Source organism: Gymnoscopelus braueri, assembly GCF_963280865.1.
Source record: "Gymnoscopelus braueri genome assembly, chromosome: 16".
NCBI classification, from domain to species: domain Eukaryota; kingdom Metazoa; phylum Chordata; class Actinopteri; order Myctophiformes; family Myctophidae; genus Gymnoscopelus; species Gymnoscopelus braueri.
This window is the reverse complement of record NC_137616.1, coordinates 10,801,636-10,818,883: the sequence shown is the minus strand read 5'-3', so window position 1 is coordinate 10,818,883 and position 17,248 is coordinate 10,801,636. Positions and strand designations below refer to the sequence as shown.

Genomic DNA, 17,248 nt, shown 5'->3' with positions numbered 1-17,248 from the left:
TCTGTGAGAGTCCTTGTGTCACACACATCAGTGAAATCAACATATGTCTTCTTAATTGCAATGAACTTTATTTGCAAGAACTGTATGTTTTGTATCACAGTCAATCAGTCATGTTAAATTGATTAATAATAACAAAAGTTGGCCATGAAAAATACACGTTCCCCTATGTAGACTGGTTGTCTCCTGCTGAATGTGTGCACTTACCTGATGAGAGGAGCAAATGAGAGAGGTGCTATTGGACTACCTTAACAGACACTGCTTTGTGGTATTCTACAATCATATATATCTGCTTCAGTTTCAGCAATGTTTCATATTGAATGTTTTCGACCCACTGACTGCAATGAGGAACACAGTGGCCCCATCATGCAGCTGACCGCAAATGAGTCCATACAGTGATAAAACGTAAAACAGAATTTCTACTACTACTAGAGGACCGTCATAATATAACTTGACTACACCATTGCACTATGCCAGCCCTGAAAAGAAAGTGCAAAATCACACACTTTCAACACTGTTGCACAGGCTTGTAGTGCTGCTGTTTTACCACAAGGTGGCACCATCTTCCTACTTTGGATTTACTGTAATGCATTGAGATAGCATGCAGACAGAAATTTGTCCAGAGATTTTTTAACATACCAATTATGGTGCATATCTGAAGTGTGAATTACAAGATTAAAATGATTAGTAGCCTATTATTCATCATTAAACATTAAACATTTATTTATTTATTTAATTTAGTGACACAGCATCATCTCGCTATGTTGCTCCCTGACTCATTGCAAGTGCATATTTTATAGGTCAGCTGGTGATTACAGGGTAATTTAATCTGTGACATTGCTGTGGTGTGTGTGCATGTAGACTAATCCTATGAGAGCTCTTTCCTGACCTGTGCAGCTTTTGGTTTGATTGGGTGTTAGAGAGACTACCGTAGCCTATAGACCCCATGCCGCACTCACCGTGTCGCCCAATGTGCATCTACACTGTAAAAATCTCAGTGTTAACTCTGATTATCTACATGCACTGCAAGTAGATTACTGGTCCATTTGGTTCCATTTGTGCGCTCTCACAGTTACAAATGGATAAAATTACACTGAGGATTTTTTACTGTGTATTGTGGCTTCCCGATGAGCAGTGGAAATGAATCAGTGGTTATAGTTTAAGTGAGGACAAGTTATGGACACAATTAAGGTTAACAGGTTCTTACCCAAAAAGCACTGGGGCAGGGAAGTATGCCTGCACATTATAAACTGTACTGTACTACTGTAACTGTATTGACAGGGAAGAAGTAGGCCTAGTAGGGCTACACATGATAAACTACTACTGTAAGTTTATTGACAGGGAAGAAGTAGGCCTACACATGATAAACTACTACTGTAAGTTTACTCACAGGGAAGAAGTAGGCCTACACATGATAAACTACTACTGTAACTGCAGTGACAGGGTTCATTTAATGCTTTTGCAAAAGGTACAGAGTTATACAATAATGCTAAAAGGCATACATTATAAACTATACAGTACCACCATAACTGTAGTGGCATGCATTTGTAGAATGAAATCAAGAGGCAAAACAGAATACATTCACATGCATTTTCTGCTAGAATTTAACAACTTATTGTATGTTTTTATACATTAAATTATGCAAGTTAAATGCACCCTAGAACTAAATACTTTGTATATACCGTTGGTACATAATGCATCATATAAAAAAGAAATGTCACAAAAACACCTCATGCCAAAGTAAAGATGTATTACATTCCCAACGCATTAACGGATGTGTACATTTTGATTTAAATTGAAATGGACCGATTATTATAAGTTTACATCATTGTTATTGTTACTTCTCAGTCGTAATGTGATTATTTATCTAGGCATTGTTTTGTGCCTTCATATATCATATATGTAGGTTATGCTGGTTACTTATGTAATGGATAATTTGAACCACATGAACCCTAGCGTCCCTATTATGGGGTGAACGAAAATAGCAGATCTACAAGATCACAACGCATCGCAACACTGCATTGTGAGCTTGTAGATCGGCTATTTTCAGCTTTGGTGTTTTTTTTGGAGATTTGGTGTAAAAGTATAAAGGAGAGGGCCTTTAAGTGGGAAACGGGCAAGTCTAAAGCAGTGCTTAATCTTACAGTAGGCCTACAGTATGCAAACTCATTAGCACAATCAATAATGACACAATTATATACATAGCAATAATATTAGTAAATATTCTGCAGGTGAACTAAGCTAAGCTTGGTCGATGTACAGGAGTTATGATTAAGGGGCCACTGTTTGCCCCGTCTTGGTTGTCTTCGGGGCAGAAGTAAGGAAACAGTTTCTCTTTAAAGTGTTGGCCAGTGAAAGAATAGATATGAGATTTAAAATCCACATCATAGAAAGAGACCTGTCCCTTATCATAATCCACAAAGATTCCCACTTTCTGGGGTTTCTCTCTCAGGGACAGTTTAAACACACGTGTGTCATATGCTAGATATTTGCCCTCCTCCAGCACTAAGGCCCAGAACCCATTTCCAACTGACAAGCTTATGTCTTCCTTTCTCTCGATAGACTCTCTCGCCACTCCTAAAATCCACTTAGTCTTTCCCTTTACCTGAACCTCGTAGTAAAACTTCCCTGACGTGAAGCCTTCCTTTGACATCACTTCAAAACACACCTCGAATCTCTTTTCATTGTCGGGGCGATTCAGAGGCGTTGCCGCATGCCTCACTTCTTTTCCATCCCGGGACAGGATGAGGCCGCAGTGTACGGTGTCTGGGTCAAGGGTCACATCCACCGCATATTCCTTAATCCTCTTCAGTCTGATGCCGGGGAGCTGTTCCATTTCCTGATCCAGTGTCGCTTGCAGCCGCGACACGGCTGCTCTCAAAGAGGCAACGGACGGATTCCGTTCAACAACGTTGCTCTTCTGCTCCTTGTTTGTCAGAGTGGTCAGGCGTGACAGGAGCAGGATAAGGCCATAGTGATCTTCAGAGTGTGCGAGTTGCTCCAGCTCAATGCATTCCCTCTCAAGCTCTGCGATTTCCATCTTCAGTTCTTTGATGAAGCCCTCTGCTTGTTGCTCTGCTAATTTACACCTCTCCTTGATCACCTCGACGAGCTCTGCCTGGCTTTTCTCAAGGGAGTGTATCAGGTCAGTGAAAACCTGCACGCTCTCGGCCATCTCCCTCTCAGCTTCCCTTTTGTTGGCATCGGTTGAGCGTTCGACCTCACAGATCCTCTGAGACCCTGCGAGGATCATATCCTGCACTTTTGCCACAGTCTCAGGCAGCGTTGCAAGTTTGGATTCATATTCTTCCTCAAGCGATACAATTTGGTGACCTTTGTGGTCTGTCTTAATGCAAACAACACAAATACAAGTCTGGTCTGTCCTGCAGTAGAGTTCAGCGAGCCTGCTGTGCTTCTTACACATTCTGTCTTCCAGACCCGATACAGGGTCTATTAAGGTGTGGCTCTTGAGGCTTGCAACTCTCTGGTGAGGCTCCAGATGTGTCTCACAGAAAGAAGTCAGACATATCAGACAAGACTTAACGGCCTTGAGCTGCGTTTCAGAGCAGAAATCACAAAGCACACCACAGCACACTTCATCAGCACATGAGTTTGGAACTGAGGGCTCAACTTGAGCTGACTTCTTAAAGTGAACAACTAACTCTGACATTGCACTATTAACTTGTATTTCGGGTCTGGTGAAAAACTTCTTCTTACACATAGGACACTGGCAAATGTCATTGCTGTCCCAGAAGTGTTGAATACACGCCTTGCAGAAGTTGTGTCCACATGATGTTGAGACCGGCTCGGTGAACACATCCAGACATATAGGACATATAAACTGCTCATCTGAGAAAGAAATGCTGGCAGTTGCCATATCTGGATAGAAAGAAGTAAAAACATACAATTATGATATGCAAGAGTTAGGGGCGCAGACCCCCATCTCAAAATATTTTGTTCCAGGAACTCCCAGAAGCAAAGATTTGAGTTAAAACATTTCGCTTAAAAATATATATATATTCAAAGATTTGCACAAAATTGCAAGCAGATCTACAAGCTAATAGTGCGGCATGAAGTGACACGCTATGAGCTTGTATCTGCTATTTTTGAATAGCCAAAGTATAAAATAATGGTTAAAGTGGTTGAACTCTAAAGTGACCCGGTTTTAATGGGTTAAACAAAATATAGTCTGAAAACAAGTACAGCAAACATATAAAGAATATTATATATATATGATCTAACATTTGACAAACGTTTGCCTTACCTTGGCTGTGTAACTGTGGTGTACAGACAACTTGTTCTGGAAATGTAACTTTCAGTTTCGTTTCAGCATAAGTGTGACAACACTGGAGACTACTTCCTGGCCTGGTAGTCAAGGAAAAGTTAACTGTTTGGACTCCCCGCTGGTTCATGCTCAGAGTGACCAATAGACACTTGCATTGTGTCTATATGTGACTTTTATCAGAATCAGAATGTATTCTATTTGCACATCCAAGGAATTTGTTTATGTGAGGTTGGTCTATTACACTAAAGCAACACTATAGAAACACTTACTAATTATTGTATTATGTACACTTGTATTTACTAAAAATAGGTTAAAATAAGCTTCAAACTATATACAATATTTAATATACAATGAATTTACACTGTAGACTGTACAGGCTGGTACAGCATCATAAGTATGAATAATTACATATTATCATGTTGAAAGTGCATGCAGAGTATAGTGGCCTAGCATACACTCTACAATGCACTTGTATGAATAATGAATTCATATTGAGAGTTAAAGAAATTGGAATGCAGTGATAATCTATTTTTATAGAAAATCATGAATATAGACACTCACTTACTTAATTAATTAGATATTTAAGTAATAACACTGTGTAGCAACACTGTGTGCAGTTTATTCATAATGGCTGATGATGTTTATGAAGAGATCAAGATCAGTAATCGGTTCACTTCAAAAATATAAATTCCAAATTATCCCTAATTCCCTTCAGTTAGCCTGTGGAAAACTACACAGTAAGAATTCTGCAGTAGTTTAGAGTAGACAAGGGAAAATAAAATACAGATGTAGACACAGGTTTAACTATGTGGATTACAGACCGGGTCAGAAGGCTGCCACTAGGGGCTGACCGGGTGCAATAATTGCTGTGGACCCCTACTCATGCAATTGTATCCCCGATAACCTGGAACCCCTATTTTGTGGTATGTTAATATAGGCGAAACTTTTTTTTTTTTTTTAAATGTAAAAAAAATAATATATATATATATATATATATATATATATATATATATATATATATATATATATATATATATATATATTATATACATAAAAGATGTATACATGGGGGTCCTTGACTGGTTGTGATTGGTTACCTAAAGGAGTGATTGCCAAACGTTTAGCCTTGGAGCGCCCCTTACATCTGACAAAAACTGAGACCTCTCACTGTTATTACTATACTTCATATGGTGTTAAATTTGGGAGTTTGGGACTGATATCACACCTGGAAACTCACAACACACACACACACACACACACACACACACACACACACACACACACACACACACACACACACACACACACACACACACACACACACACACACACACACACACACACACACACACACACACACACACACACACACAGAAATGAATGCATTTGGTTTTGACACGGTCAATCGCATGCAGTACTGCCTTTTGCATCAGATAATATTTTATATGCACAGGGAATGTCAGTCCTGCACTGTTCCATTTCACTTGATGTGGGCCTTGTTGCCAGTCCATGCTGCACTATGCACTCACATATCATTATTTGTTATTACTATACTGTTAATATTGTGAACTCTACAGGTGCGTTCACTGTAGTTGTTGAACAAAGTGATTATAATCTGGCATATTGCTCAACTCCTTGTCTACCATTGATTGAAGCATTAAGGCCACTCAAATACTGTATGTCAACCTTATTTCCAGTTCCTTATATGGATATAAATTAAACTGAAAGCCAAGCACTTCCGCCTTCAAGCTGTAGCCTATCAAATTATTTATAGTGCTTATTAGAGGGTCTTAACCATTCAGAATCCTGCTGAAATATGGTGGTAAAGTCATTTTAGCCACTAGGTTAAGCACTGTCCAGACTGCACAGAAGGTTTTAATCTCTGCAGTACAAAACATTGGCGATGAACTACATGGCAAATCAAGGGCATGGCACCCTGTTATCTCCAGGACATGATCCAACCCCATACCCCTTACCGCTCAGATCAGCTAACACAGGAAGTCTGTTTTTATTCCCTCCCTAAAACACCCTGGCCAAGCTGTGGAACAAACTCCCCCTCAGTCAGGACTGCAGACTCACTCGCTCCCCATTTTCCACTGCAGTCTGAAAATGATCCCTTCAGACTCCCACCTCACCCCCATCACTCCTCTTGCCTTGCATCTGTTCTTGTCACCTATGTTTTGATAAGTATAAATACACATGTGTTTTTTGTTATTTAGATCAGTGGTTCTCAAACTGTGGGTCGGGACCCCCAGGGGGGTCCCCACATGATTTTTGGAGTTTTAATGCAGTTCAAATATGAATATTTTGGGGGGTCGCGGCCTAAAAAGGTTGAGAAACACTGATATAGATGACTTGTGTTTTTTTACTTCACAACAAATAACAAGAATGTTATTTAGACAGATGCTAGTTTTGATGTTTACCATGGTATCCTAGTTTCTTTGAAGCACAACGTGTTTTTCTTTGCACTTCTACTTGACCATTAGCCTACCCTGTCTTTTGTTGATAATCTCACACTTGTAAATTGCTCTGAATAAGGGTGTCTGCTGCCTAAATTGTCACTAATTTGATGGATTAATCACTTGAACCTTTTTTTTTCAATGACTGAATACTTTTATTAACAGTTTGCAAATAATACAGTGGTATTATACAATGATGCTAAAAGGATAACACAAAAAGCCCTAAGGGCTTGTTTCCATTGTGGTCCTGTGTATTCAATTCATCAAGCTTTACTTAACATAATTGACCGGGGGGCCCCAGGCCAGGGGTCTATACTTGGCCTTTACCCCCTCGACATCAAATTTCTTTGCCGGCAATAGCCGATCTACAAGCTCATGTCACATTGTGGAACGTTGTGAGCCTGTAGATCTCCTATACTGTTATTTTGCCAAATGTTCACCTCTATTATGACATGCCCATAATAGGGACGCTAGGCTTTGTGTGGTTAAGGAGTTAAGTTTCTCCACAGTAACATTTAGACCATTGATTAGGCTCCAGAAAGGTCACGTAGCCACCTTGGTACACCTTGGAAGCTCTCCAAGTCTTTTTTTGTTGACACGGTTGTCTGTCTGTCTATTTTGACAGACATTACCCAACCCGAAAGAAAGACATGGCAATCGGACCTTGACGAAAATAACTTCAGACTTTTGGGGGACAGCAGGGCCATGCATTTATTATGAGTCTGGTAAAGAATATCACACAAACATCAGAGAGCATCAGAGCTTGGTGGCTTTGAGCAGGGTTCACCTGAAGTGCAGTTCTCAGCAGAACTGGGCTTTGTTTGGTTTAAAATAATGCTATGATGCAATGATGGTCAACCCTCTCTTGCATGATGAATGGGCTGAATGACTGAATATTAAGGATTTATCTCCCCTTTTTTTTTTACACGACAAGCAATTTTGCTTTTTGCTCCCGATGGCAGTTGTGGCCTACTGTAATCCCATCACATGAAGACACAGCCTCACTTATGCTTGTTGCATAATAATGATGTAAGAAGCAATTTAGGAGCTTTGCGTCCGAAAGAGGAATGAATGGGGAAGTGTTGACTTAACTCAACCGGTCCATTTGGGTCCATTTTTACGCTGTCGGAGTAGAGTAGTATCTCGAGACTGACTGTTGACTCACACAACTTTCAAATGCTTCCGTCATACATCGGAAGCGCTGAAACGGTTTTAACCCATTAAGACCTGAGGCTGATTCTACAAATGTCTTCAAAAACAGTTTTCTGAAAAAATTATGTTTCTATATCAGTGTTTCTTGCACAAGGATTGTCATGTCAAATTATATGTATTTGACCACAGACTTCCATCTCAAAATATTTTGTTCCAGGAACCCCCAGGAGCAAAGATTTGAGTAAAACATTTTCAATTTTAAAAAAAGTATTTGTTCAACGATTTACACATATTTATGGGGTGGAATGAAGGTCTGTGTAAACCTCTCCCACAATGATAGAACCCTACTGGCCAACTAAGTGCTCAAGCCACCTGGCTGAGCCACCAGGGTGCGCTGTGTTCTCTGCTGTTTCACAGTACAACTGTGGTTCTCAAAGTGGGCTCCAGGGACCCTCTTGGTTCCTTGAGGGGGTTTACAAAGGAGAATGGTACAGGTCTGTAACTCTGAGTAAAAATGTAACTAAATGGACCCTTATATGGGTCAGAGTTACGGGGGTCCTTGAAAAAAAAATCTTGAGAACCACTGCAAGACTCTCCTCCTAACCACTCACCCTCTTCTCCATGTTGGTGTGTTCATTTCACACAGGCATTCCCGACATGGTAAGTGGTAGGTACCCCCACCCCCACAGCCAGCGTCTGACAGGTTACAGGTCTTTTTAACTATTGTGTGTGGGCTTAGGAAGTATTAATAGCAGTTAAGTGTGTGTGTGTGTGTGTGTGTGTGTGTGTGTGTGTGTGTGTGTGTGTGTGTGTGTGTGTGTGTGTGTGTGTGTGTGTGTGTGTGTGTGTGTGTGTGTGTGTGTGTGTGTGTGTGTGTGTGTGTGTGTGTGTGTGTGTGTGTGTGTGTGTGTGTGTGTGTGTGTGTGTGTGTGTGTGTGCGTGCACGCCTAGTAATGAGTGAGTCGTGAATATGTGTGTGTGTGGGAGGGAGGGAGGGTGAGTGTGTGTGTGCAAGTGGGAGAGAGGGACAAGATCTCCGAGACCTGGATAAGAATCCCAAGCATCTGTGTGTGTGTGTCTGTTGGCAGCTCAGCTTGGGCAGGGGGTGGGGGTTAGAAACCAAGGAAGGAGTTTTTAGGAAGTAGCCATGGATTCCCTAGGGCCCTATAGGGCAGAGTTTGGCCCTTGTTTGGAAGTTGCTCGGGTCTTCTTGTGTTTCAAGGTCACAGTCTACACAGGAAATGCTATACCAGAGGAATGGCTTTAACGTGACACAGCAAAAGGGATGTGTCAGCCTACAGCCAGCTCATAATGCGCCCTGTCCCCAGCATCACCAAAGTGGGTTATGTTGTCACAGGCCACTGCTACCCCCCATGTTGTCACGGGCCACTGCTACCCCCCTATGTTGTCACGGGCCACTGCTACCTCATCTTGTCACAGGCCTCTGCAACCTGCTGTTGCTCATTACCTTGCTTGGCCAGAGGGAGGCGATGAACCACAAATCCATTTGTATATGAGGTCTGTGACTGTGCATCATCAAGCATTGAGGCTGTACTGTAGTGTACATACTGTTCTTACTGCACACCCAGCTTGGACACAAATTACAAATTAGGTGGTTATGCCATCTTTGGAATGTTGACCTATAATATCTGTCAACCACATTAACCCTGGTGTCCGTCTTTTGGGCACATCGATCATTCGATCTGTTGCTGTCAGAGTAAGTGAAAGGTCACAGTTCGGACCTTTTGGTTTTGATCTACATTCACAGAAAAAGCTGATTTCAGCCTGAATTTAGAGAAAGGCTTTTAGACAACAAAATGTGTTGTCTAATATGTTAAATCTTTTGTTGCCATTGTTTGTCTGTGAAATGTGTTTTGAATAGTAGGTGACAGAAGTAATTGGTGTTCTCTAAATGCTGTGAATCATTTGCACCTTGTAGTGTTTCTCTACATACTACCCAGTACCCAGTGTTAATTTATCCTTTTGTAACTGAGTACAAATGGTCCATTTGGTTACATTTCTAACACCCCATCTAAAAAATTCTCCCACCTCTTTACCAGTTTGAGAATCACCCTTTGTACTGTGATGTTGTCGTAGATGACTTAACCAAAAGGCTAATCCTCTTTCAGGTCGGTGCTGGTCCTCATGGTGAATACACACTATCATTCTCAGTGTTTTAAACTGTTGATACACCCTTATGGGTCCATTTGGTTACATTTGTACGCTCTCAATAGTTACAAATTGATAAATCATTCAATTTATCAATCAAATGTGCCTCTGTGTGCTGTCTGAGGCAGTGTTTCTGGGTACATTGCGATACCCTGCTAGGATTCTCAGAAACCTTTGAATTATCCTTTCTTTGTGTAAGAAATTGGATATGAGCAATTTATCCCACAATCTTAAAATCAGTTAAAACAAACAAAAAATATTTTATTTGCCATATATATTGATTACAACAAATTGCCATTAACCTATATACGTCAGCCACAAAAAAAAGGCAGAAGCACCAAACATTGCCAGTATCGGGAATCATATTTTCTGCTGGGGAAGGGGGTACTCAGCTGAAATAATATTGTCGTGGGGACATACATAGGCTATCCACAGGTTTCCAGTGTCCCATGGAGCATTGAGGGAAGTATGGGCAACACTTCCTGTTGTCATTGATGCCCATAATTCCCTAGGAAACTTGTGGATAGTGAAGAAAGTTTGAGAACCACTTGGGGTCTAGAGGGTTGGACCAGAGCGCAGGCAGACTCACTGTGCCTGTCACTCAATGACAGCTGCCACTGATGAGATTTGCCCGCCCACTTCTGTTCTGATCTCCCAGAAGTCACGCCAGGCAACGGCAGGTGTGACAGTGTTAGGTCCTGTTCTTTGTTTGTCTCGGAACACTCACGTAGAGCCCCACACAACTGTGTGTGTGTGTGTGTGTGTGTGTGTGTGTGTGTGTGTGTGTGTGTGTGTGTGTGTGTGTGTGTGTGTGTGTGTGTGTGTGTGTGTGTGTGTGTGTGTGTGTGTGTGTGAGTGTGAGTGTGACCACTAAATTGAACAGTGATCCAATGTTTTATAATTTGTTTCAAGAAACGTTTGTGCTGAAAAATATTGAAGACAATATTCGCAGGATGAATGCATGAAAAGGGGCTTTTCTGCAAAGGCTGCCACTGTAATGTGGCCCGTCACCCATGAATGTGACCATGTCCCCTCACTCATGAATGTGACCAAGACCTGTCACTTATTAAAATGGTGCTTTACTTTCTTGTTTAAAAAAAAAAAGATTTGTGGAAGTACTTAAATACCTTGGCTATAATGACGTGCCCAAAAATAAGGACACCAAGTTCAAAGTGGATAATGTGACCATGTCCCCTGACATATGAAGGATACCAAGATCTAAAAGATCATCAAATATTTATATGTTTTCAAGTAGCTTTTCTCTGTCGTGGCATTCCCTGATAAACTCCCACATAAACTCATATTACCAAGTGGGTATTTTGATTTAGAGCACTTAGATTACGAACTCATGCATAGTATGTTGATGTTCTTTCTTGTGCAAGTTGGAACAGTGTTTCTAGAACACGAATAAGAAGAACACGTCAAAATCCGACACTAATCTCTGGTGTTTTTGTGGTGCGCTGTACTCTTTATAATTCTCGATTCTCAAAGCTGGGATTCGTTGGTGGAACGGTGCGTTAAATGCATAATCCTGCATAGCATGAAGAGTACAGCGCAGCATTTTATGTCACAGACTTGTCTGAGCAGGACAACAGCAGCTAGATCAAAGTCCATTTCTAATTTAGGTGCAGCAGAGCAAGTAAGGAAATCCATTTAGTAGCACAGTCCAAGCCTGTATCGACTGTAAAACTCTAGTCTCAATGGCAGCAGGGCATAAATATAGAAAAATTGTTCATCTTCTGTTTCAGACTTTCAGTCAGATATCAGTAGAATCTGCTCATTGACCACCGTGCACTTAAAAGTTATGTGATGAATCATGGCCACTGTCACACACAACTGCAATTCTGTATTGTTTTTTATTATCATGAAATATATGAGGTCATTTATGTGTTTAGTGAGAAGTGAGAGGCTGAACCCTGATTCAACGTTGATTTTGAAAATAAACAGAATCAATCTTTTCTTCTTTCTTGAAATCTTTACTTTTTGGAGATATTTAATTTATGAACTGTCTGTCCAAAAAAAGCAGATCTACAATCTCACAACCCATCACATTGCGTTGCGTTTTGAGCTTGTAGATTGGCCATTTCCGCTATTTGTCATACGACAAAATATTAGGGCTTAGGTGTTTAAGTGAACACATGTATGTACAATATCATCATCATCATCATCATTCGAGTGCCCTCGAGATCTGCGACACAAGCTGCTTCCACTGGTCTCTGTTGCTCATTGCCACCCCAAGTTCATTCACAGTCAGTCCTGTATCTCTACTCAGAACATCTGGAAATGTGAGTGGTCTGGTTCCTCTTGATGGGCAGGGTAGTCTCCACAGAAGAATATCCGAAATGACCTGGTCTTTTGCTCTGTGACAATGTCCAGCAAAGCGGAGTCTTCTTTGTGCCACAACAACTGAGATGGAGGGGATGCCACCATAAATCTGAGCTTTAGTGGGATGGTTCCTCCATGAAAGGTTCTGGACACGCATGAGGAGTCTTGTGTATGTTCCGTCCAGACGATCCCGTAGCTCCTTATTCATTGTCCATGTTTCGGCACCATACAGAAGGATACTTTCCACACAGGCTTTGAAAAGGTTGATCTTGGTGGTTCTTGAGATGTCTGACTGCCATATTTGATGTAGCTTATTGCAAGCACTCCAGGCCTGACCTTTCCTAGTCAGGAAGTCCTTTCTGCTACTGACTACATACGATCCAAGGTACTTGAAATCCTCACTTTCTTTGATGTCACTGCCGTTTATGGAGCAGATGGTTGGGTGATCAGAGTCTTCATTCAGAAGCAGGCATTCTGTCTTTTTGGCGTTCAGCAAAAGGCCCACTTTGGCTGCTGACACTTCTAGTGATGTTAAAAGCTCTTGAGCCGAGGATATGTGTTCAGCTATCAATGCGATGTCATCCGCGTAGTCAAGGTCAGTCAGCCACTTCTGACCTTGACGACCAGATCTTCTGCCTATTGTGAGACCTTTGGAGGCGATGGTGTCTAAGGCTTGCCTGAGGACGTAGTCAACGACAATGACAAAGAGAAAAGGAGCAAGTGTGTCACCCTGAAGGATGCCTGTGGTTGTCTGGAATTCCTTTGTTGGTCCGTCAATGCTCTGCACAAAGCAGACAGGGTTCTCATACATCACTGCTATTGCTTTCACCATTTCTTCTGGTAATCCATAGTTGAGCAGTATATGCATCATAGCTTTCCTGTTCACGCTATCGAATGCTTTACAAAAATCTACAAAAATGATGGAGGCTTTCTTCTTTGATACCCGAATTTCTTCGATGATTCTCCTTAGAGCAAGGATCTGTGGTAGAGTTGATCTTTTCTTACGGAAACCGTTTTGGTTCCTACGGAGAACTGGGTCGATATGAGGTGTTATCCGGTTAAGCAGAAGAGAGTTGTAGATTTTGGAAGCAATGGCTGACAAGCATATACCTCTGTAGTTCCCAGGCTGCTGGAGATCGCCTTTCTTGGGTAAAGGTATGAGGCTAGATATGGAGAAGGCGGTGGGTTTGTTGCCCTTGCGTGTTTCGTTGCAGAACATGAGGAGCTCTTCATGAAATAGTTCATGCTTCCATATAAAGGCATGAATACCGTCCGGTCCAGGTGTTTTTGACTTGCCGATTCCTTTGATGATGGACTGCATACAGAGTGTGTGTGGTTATGCATGGCATTTCTGTACAGTCACAAACTCCCATTAGGTCTGATAAAGATCTGTTCTATCTACTCTCTTTCATACAAAGACACAGTGGACATTGGAACTTGTGTACTCTCCAGAACAGGTCTGTTTACACAACACAGGCGTTGGGTGGAACTGAATTGACATTGATAGAATCCTTGATGACAGGAGTAGATCAATCCTGCCTGCTCGATATGCACATGGGAAGAAGAGGGTCCGAGAGCACTGGAGAGAAAGGTTAAAAGCCAGGGATAACATCAATCCCCGTCCCTCCCTAGGGATTCCCTTCCAGTGACGGAAACATACACAGGGAATAAACAAAGGAGATCACTGATGGTGGATCTGAGTCCAGTCCACACCAGCGAAACTAAAGTAAAATTCTCAGTGTCTGAAAGTGTAAATATTGATACATTTTTACATTTTTAGGGTCATAATCCGAATTCCCACCAGTATCTTCCTACAGTGACTTCTCTTGTAATGTTTTTTTCTTCCAGTGGTGCTTTCTTGCTTTCGTTCTTTCTTTCTGCACTACTAGGTGAGTCAATCTATGAAAAAAATGCACTTAACCCCCAAATTTTTTTACTAATGATACTAAAGGTTTTTCAATGGATTCTGGTAGTACTTGTCATGCTAAATAACATACAAAAAGTTTACCAAAATATACCTCCCAGAAAGTCGCTATTTTCAAGATGCCGTCCCAGATGGCTGCGGGGAGCTTAAAATGGCTATATCTCAAATGGAAATTTTTTTACAAAGGATTTTTCAACTGATTCTGGTACCTCTAGACATGCTTATGAACATACTAAAAATGGGAAAATACACCTGCCGGAAAGGCTTAATTTTCAAGATGGCGTCCAAAATGGCAGCCGGGAGCTTAAAATCTCAATTTATTGTGGTACCGTTACACATTCAAAAAATCTGGAAAAAATACCTTCAGATGATACTGATTTCACCATTTAAATCAGTTGCATTATGGATACCTACGTTACACCTATCAAGACATGCCCAGACGCAGGGGTAGGTCTGCAATCAAGGCAGCTATCTGCCTCTGCAATCAAGGCAGCACTATTTAAGCCTCAGTTTCATTCTAGTCATTGCTAGATTGCATGCACAGGGAGATCGTAAGGGCCTTTATTTCAGATCAGACAAGTCGAAAGCTGATGGCAGTTTTAAAGTGTATGCCATAGTGTATGCCAAGTGTATACCATAAACAATTTAAAAGGGGCGGCAGTGGCTCAGGGGTAGAGTGGCCGGGTAGAGTGAACTGGAAACCGCAAGTTCCCAGTTCGATCCCGGGTTCCCCCAGAGTTGGTGTCGAAGTGTCCTTGAGCAAGACACTGAACCCCTAATTGCTCCCGATGAGCAGGTTGGTGCCTTGCATGGTTTCCTCCGCCATCGGTGTATGTGTGTGTGAATGGGTGAATGTAATGCACAATCTATGTAAAGCGCTTTGGATAAAAGCGCTATACAAATGCACCATTTAAAAGAAGTACTCAGACGTGATATGTGTTCTCGGTTGATGTTCATTCATGCTGTGACTGGCTGTGGCACGAGTTCTCGGATCTTCGGGGTTGGCAAAAAGACTGCTTTCCAGAAGCTTGCAAAAGGGGATCCTGTCCTTCGGTCTTGTGCTAATGGATTCACTATCCCAAACCAGACCATAGAAGTGATCGATGACCTTGGGTGCCAGGTAATGGCTGTCCTCTATGGTGGAAAGTGCACAGATTCGCTTGCAACAATGCGATATAACACTTTCACCAAGAATGTTGTCTCAGCTTCATCACTGTAACGCCTGAACGTGTGCCACCAACTGAATCTGCTACCAGATCATGGTCTGGATGGGAACAGAAGATGGTATGGATGCCCTGAACTGGGGGTGGAACATGCAGGACAATAGATTTGTTCCACTCATGTCAACAATGAATGTTGGTCCAGACAGTCTCTTGAAGGTCATTCATTGTAACTGTTCCACTGCCTGCAAGACACTCAAAATATGAACTACCTTGTACTACTGTCTGTGGACCCTGTCAACTTCAGGAATGTGACAATCCACATAACAAGTTTCTTCCAGAGGATGATGATGAATGAATGAATACCACCATAAGTATGGCATTTATTGTGTAAATCCTCGCAGCCATCTGGGACGCCATCTTGAAAATGGCGGCTTTCTGGGAGGTATATTTTGGTAAACTTTTAGTATGTTATTAGCATGCCAAATACTACCAGAATCCATTGAAAAACCTTTAGTATAAATGTTTTGGGGGTTAAACTATATATTGACTCACCTATACAGTATGTGCCTCCTTAAAAGAATTTATGAACTGTCTGCTTTTTTTCAGAACTGCTATCTGCTACCTTTTCTGAATATCTTCTTTCTTTCTGAACTATCTACTTTCTTTCGTCCTTTCTGAATGATCTGCTTTTGTTCTTTCGGAAACTATCTGCTTCTTCCGTTTTCCATTTCCTGGTTCCTCTGGACCTCAAACATATCAAATGATGAACTGTATTGCTTCATTTGATTCCTATAATAGTGGATATAAAGGCATCATCTCACCTATTTGTTCCTCGCTTTGATAAAAAACAAAAACAGCTGCTGTTTCACACACACACACACACACACACACACACACACACACACACACACACACACACACACACACACACACACACACACACACACACACACACACACACACACACACCCTGAGCAGGAGACCCCCAGCACAGCTGAGGTGACAGATGCTCAAAGAGAGAATGTGGGTGGGCTCTGTCTAAAACACTGGTGTCTGTGGATTACCTCACCCACTCATTTGGTTATGTGACTCATAGCCAACGGTCACAGGGGAGGAGGGGGGGGGGGTCAAGCCTGTCTGTGCTCGCCACAGTAACAGGAATCCATTTACACCTACAGTATTATAGAGAAAATAAATAAGTATTAAGTACCTAGATACTTAGGACTAATACAGAAACAACAGTGCTGTGGAATGTGAAACTGACAAAATAAATTCACATGAATTAAGATTTCTTGTTTTCAATTTGGCAACATCCATTTTTGGGAAGACATTTGTTCTCTGATTGTCAGTGAGTCATCCCTATTTTGGCCATGCCATTATAGGCCAGAAGTCAAAACAAAGTAAAATCAAATCAAAACGTCAAGGACTTTGAATATTTTCAAAAACAGCGATGCATTGCAGACTGGCTATTAGCTACATATATAAGTATGTAGGGCATAAGTAGTTAAAACGGATTATTATCATTGCATACTTTTTAACTGTTACTGTTTATGTTTGTGATGGCTCATAACTATAGTAATATACTGTATTCAGCATTGTGAATGCCTACACTCAGAGATCATTTTAGTGGACATAGCCTATATATTTGAGCCCAAATCCTTATAATCAGAGCATGTGACATGCTACAAGGGCAGTGGTTGACCTTGAGTGGTGTCTAATAAAGGGATATATCACTAATTAACAATAAAATGACAGGAGAGTTCATCCCATAAGT

General features: G+C 41.4%; 1 protein-coding gene across 1 annotated transcript; it reads right to left on the bottom strand.

Annotated features, from left to right (window-relative positions):
• Nucleotides 1-1,549: 1,549 nt before the first annotated feature.
• Nucleotides 1,550-4,283, bottom strand: LOC308103410 (E3 ubiquitin-protein ligase TRIM21-like). The gene is made up of 2 exons (XM_080453368.1): nt 4,262-4,283; nt 1,550-3,876 (listed from the first exon to the last, which is right to left on the bottom strand). The coding sequence occupies exon 2, from the start codon at nt 3,872-3,874 to the stop codon at nt 2,234-2,236; it is 1,641 nt and encodes a 546-aa protein (XP_080309494.1). The 5' UTR covers nt 3,875-3,876; nt 4,262-4,283; the 3' UTR covers nt 1,550-2,233.
• Nucleotides 4,284-17,248: the final 12,965 nt, after the last annotated feature.

Bases quoted from the DNA above. Each gene is read 5' to 3' on its own strand.
- LOC308103410 (XM_080453368.1), bottom strand. From the start codon at position 3,874: ATGGCAACTGCCAGCATTTCTTTCTCAGATGAGCAGTTTATATGTCCT.